Here is a 4,808-nt window from a genome sequence, read left to right as displayed (position 1 = left end):
TTAAATCATCATGAGTTTATGAGTTTAGTGTTCTTCGATACAGTTCTGAATTTTTTTGGTTACTTTTCTTTTCTTTTTTTTCCGTCTATCCCTGAGCTCTTTAGCCTTCTTTTGTAAAAGTAAAAAAATTAATTCAAAAAATGAGTGGTTGGTTAGTTGTGGGTTGGACTTACCAAATAAATCGCAATTAACACATCTAAGTCCAATATCTCTCAATTTCATAATGTTCACTTCACTTGAATTAAAACACAAAAATAAGAGTAGAAGCTGACCGACAAAACTACAAGTCGTTTTGCCCTTGTCGTTTCGTGTTGAACTCCGATACAGCCATTTCCAGACGTTGAAACGCTTTACCGTTTCTTTGAAGTCAAAACAGAGGAGTGAATCCCAAGGGCCAAGCAAACGAGCCCGGGCCGGCTGGTGCGGTGGTGCCCAATCCCAACCAATTCAATCCCCATTTCCATGAGGGGAAAGATCCATAAAGTATATGAAACTTATCGCCACCGTCTATCTTCGCTACGTTTTCGGAGCTTCATCAATGGCGGATCCTAACTTAGCTTACCTCTGGCTTCTTCTTCTTCTCCTCCTCCTCCTCCCGCTCTCTCTGTTTGCTATCCTAGTCGTAATCGTCAGGCCCCGCCCCGTCAAGATACCGATAAAGAACCGTCATGTTTTCATCACCGGTGGATCCAGCGGTATCGGACTTGCCTTGGCTCATCAAGCCGCAGCGGAAGGAGCTCGAGTGTCTATCCTCGCTAGGTCGCTTGAGAAGCTCGAGCAAGCGAAGGATTCAATCCAGCGTTCCACCGGCATTGAAGTGGCAATTTATGCTGCTGATGTGAGAGATTTCGATTCCTTAAAGAAAGCAGTGTCCGACGCAGGCCCCATCGATGTCTTGGTGGTAAATCAGGGGGTATTTCTGCCTCAGGAGCTGAATAAGCAGGAATTGGATGAGATTAAGTTCATGATAGATGTGAATTTGATGGGGAGTTTTAACATGATTAAAGCTGTTTTACCTGGAATGAAGACAAGGAAGGAACGTTCTCCCACCTCTATTGCTCTCATGTCATCGCAGGCCGGTCAGGTACATGACTATGGTTAATATTGATGAAATTCAGTCCAATTGACTCGCATCTTTACTAAATTTTGTTTGTTGTTGGTTCTATGCGTAGAATTGAAATGAACTTTGCACTTTTTCCTATGCTATTTATTTTCCTCTTGCCCCTTGGGGATTATTATCAAACAGTTGTAGCTTATCATGTTGATGTGGGGTAATATTTTAGGTGGGTATTTATGGCTACACTGCTTATTCAGCTAGTAAATTTGGCCTCCGAGGCTTAGCAGAAGCATTACAACAGGAAGTTATTGCGGATAATATACATGTCTCTCTCATATTCCCTCCGGACACTGACACTCCTGGGTTTGCTGAAGGTATGAATTCTGCCTCAGGTTTGAGGTCCAATATAAGAGTTAAGTTATTGGTTCTTTTGCTTAGGGTTTTGAGACGGCATCAATCATTAGTCTTGATTAATTAGGTTTTAATTATGTAGATTTGAAGTTTAGGCATCCCTTACATGCTTTTTAACTCAATCTAAGCCATTGTAATTGGAGAGCCTAGTTAGTTCATTTTTGAATTTATTGTGGTTATTTGCATCAATGACAAAAGGGGAGATTTTTTGCACTTGATCTCACCTACTCAGGACGCTTGATTGTGATGTGAGATATTGGAAAATGGTCACATTTATGTTTTTTTGGTATAGGCTCTACATTTCAAATATTTGTCTGCTTTCTACTTTGTAGGAGCCTCATGTTTTGGTAAGACCATTGATTCCTTGTACTACAATATGCGTATTAATTGCAGAAAACAAAATGAGGCCACAACTCACAAGTGTCATTGCTGGCTCCTCTACTGCCATGAAAGCAGAAGAAGTTGCAAAAAGAGCTTTAGATGGCCTCAAATCTGGTGTTTTTTTCGTCAATTGCAACTTTGAGGGAACCTTATTGAGCATTGCAACTGCTGGTTTATCTCCTCAGAGATCATCCTTAATGGCATTTGTTGAGGTATTTTCTGCGGGTATAATACGGCTGGTAGCACTTTGTTTCCAATGGAATTGGTATGGAAGTATAGAAAAGTGGCACAAGAAAAGTAGTACGTATCCAACAAACCCTTTCCTGCATTTTATTTTTTACCATTATTACTATTATTATTGTTGTTGTCGTTGTTTTAATGTGATAAGTGAAAACACTACCTGTTTAGTGGTTGAGTTTAATCAAATAGGTTGTAAGAGGGACATAAGTACTAATAGTAATGCTCTAAATTTTGTGACATTTGTCTGATCTGTTAGTTGTCTTAGGACAACAACATCAGCGTTTGGATTGCACTAAATTCTTCCAAGTTTGCTTAGTTTGCTTAGTTGATGTAACGACCGGGTCCGGAGTGGGTGGCGCCGGGGTAAGAAGGCCTGAGCAAGGAGCGGCCCTAAGGGATGGTGATGGGGACAGGAATGAACTGAATCCCACATCGGAAATGGAGAGGAAGTGATTGGGGTTTATTAGTAAAGTGTGAATCCAATACATGCAGACGCGTTTTAAAGCCGTGAGGCCCAATGTGTTGGAATTGGGCCAAAGCGGACAATATCTACATGGTATTGGACCAGGGTGTTACAATATTGGACCAGGGTGTTACAGTTGATGCTTCTGATTCTTCATTTGTTTCCTAATACCATTCCTGGTTTCCTTGTCATTAATGCAACATTAGCAAAATATATTCTCCATTTTAGTTAAGAAGTAAAGTTGTGTTTTCTTTGACAGAAAATAGTTTAATATAATATCATGTTATGGGTGATTGTGTGTAATAGCAAGCTGTCAACGTTTCCTTAAGATTTGTGAACCCTTTTCCATTGTTTCTATTCTCTAGCAAGCAGTATATGATGGGGCTTTAGTATTCACATAGTTTCATAGAAATTGTGAGCATTTCAGTTTAAGAATTCTTCTTGTGATTGCTGACTTTACTGTATAATCAGATATTTGCTTACCTGTTAGGTGCTAATACCTATCTGTGCAAATATTATGATCTAAATTTCCTACAATCTCTTTATCCCAGGTAACTAGAAGGTCCTGGTGTTTGATACAGCAGAATATTTTTTTGTCTAAAGGAAGATTTTGTACTTCTTTTTTTGGTTGAATTACAACATTACAGTTCTTGAAGCTCCGGTTTGCGAGTTTTTCTCCTCAGGGAGTTTTCAGCCTTGGGTGTTCATCATGGAAGTTCTTTCTCTCCTCTGCATTTGCCTGTATTGGCATTTGGGCATCCAATCCAGACCACTTGTTTGAAGTTAAGGTGGTAAGCAAGCTGTATTTGGGTCAGATGTGGGAAAATGTAGATGGAAAGTTAAGAGGACTTCCCCCAATCTTATATTAATATTTTTGATAATGGTGTGTTACATTTTTTTTTACAGTTATGGCATTTTTGAAGCCTACATATTTTCTGGAAATGGATGTAGTTGAGAAGTGCACACAAATAATAAAATAAAGGAAAAAGTTTGGATGTGTGAAGTATGCTATCTGTTTTCCTAATTCATATACTGGGTAATAAATAATAACCTTTGATATTTATTCCTGCCTACTTGTTGTCTTTGTGCTTCTTCCCAAGCTATGAGCTATAAGCACAAATTGTAGAACAGAAATAAATATTGTTTTCATTTCCATATTACTCTGTTTGTGGTCTTTGAAGAAATCTGAAGACATTTTGGCTTAAGAAAAAATGCTCAATCTCGGGAAGATCTTATTGTCACGGGACTATTGTTTACCCGCACGACACTTAACGATCTTGCTATCAAAGATCACTAAGTAAATCTATTGAAGTGTGTATGGTGTGCAATATATGAGACGTTTGTGTCTTTTGGGAAAACAAAAGAATAGGAAGCTTTGAATGTTCAATAACACAATGCCTTGCGGCTTTCTTGCATTTGTTAAACTTGCCTATCGTCTAACAAATGAGGCGAGGCGGGATGACCTATTCATAGTGGTTGGCCTCCCAAATGCGTGGATGACCTATTCATAGTGGATGACCTATTGCATTTGTTAAACTTGCCTATCGTCTAACAAATGAGGCGAGGCGGGATGACCTATTCATAGTGGTTGGCCTCCCAAATGCGTGGCTTACATTACATATCTAGTTTTTTCCCAAACTAGATTTTTACATAGTTCAGTCTATACTCTAGATAATTACATCCGTTTGTGGTTAATAATAATTATGTAGATGTTTCCTTGGGATATTTTTCTAACTTATGAATTGCATGAGGCTTCCTTGGAGCTGCATTCTGGCCGCGGGTTGGGCAGAATCCTCGCCAAACTGAGGTTTCTCTGAGCCTGATTTTCGCAGACTCGAGGTTTCAACGCGCCTAATCCTTGCAGACCTGAGGTCTCACTGGACCTGTTTTCCACAAGTTGGCCCGATTCAGCCAATCTTTAGCATTAGCTTGTTTTGCTTGTTCGGCCTATATTTGCCTTATTTTCAACCAAGGATTATTCCACCATGGCCGAAGAAATTTCCAATGTAACATTATGCTGATTGAAAAACTTTCCTTTTCCAAAACCCCAAATTAGGATAAGGACAAATCTGACCCATTCAAATTCTAAAGAAGATGCTGTTTATTTTTTGTAAGTTACTGGATTAGTTACATAAAACTTATATTTGATATTTGATGTAAATACATACATATGTCCTTGGAATAGCTTAATTGCATTAAAATTGTCAAAGGTTAGTAAAACTTTCTTGTATTTGTCACTGATAACTGCCATTTTCA

General features: G+C 38.9%; 1 protein-coding gene across 1 annotated transcript; it reads left to right on the top strand.

Moving 5' to 3' along the window:
* The first annotated feature begins 321 nt into the window (after positions 1 to 321).
* LOC136219792 (3-dehydrosphinganine reductase TSC10A-like) lies at positions 322 to 3,558 on the top strand. The gene is made up of 4 exons (XM_066007332.1): positions 322 to 1,084; positions 1,284 to 1,431; positions 1,862 to 2,149; positions 3,104 to 3,558. Exons 1-4 carry the CDS (start codon positions 488 to 490, stop codon positions 3,109 to 3,111), a joined length of 1,041 nt encoding a protein of 346 aa, XP_065863404.1. The 5' UTR covers positions 322 to 487; the 3' UTR covers positions 3,112 to 3,558.
* Positions 3,559 to 4,808: the final 1,250 nt, after the last annotated feature.

Source organism: Euphorbia lathyris, chromosome 2 (assembly GCF_963576675.1).
Source record: "Euphorbia lathyris chromosome 2, ddEupLath1.1, whole genome shotgun sequence".
In the NCBI taxonomy this organism is placed as follows: Eukaryota; Viridiplantae; Streptophyta; class Magnoliopsida; order Malpighiales; family Euphorbiaceae; genus Euphorbia; species Euphorbia lathyris.
This window is presented reverse-complemented; position numbering and strand designations above follow the sequence as displayed.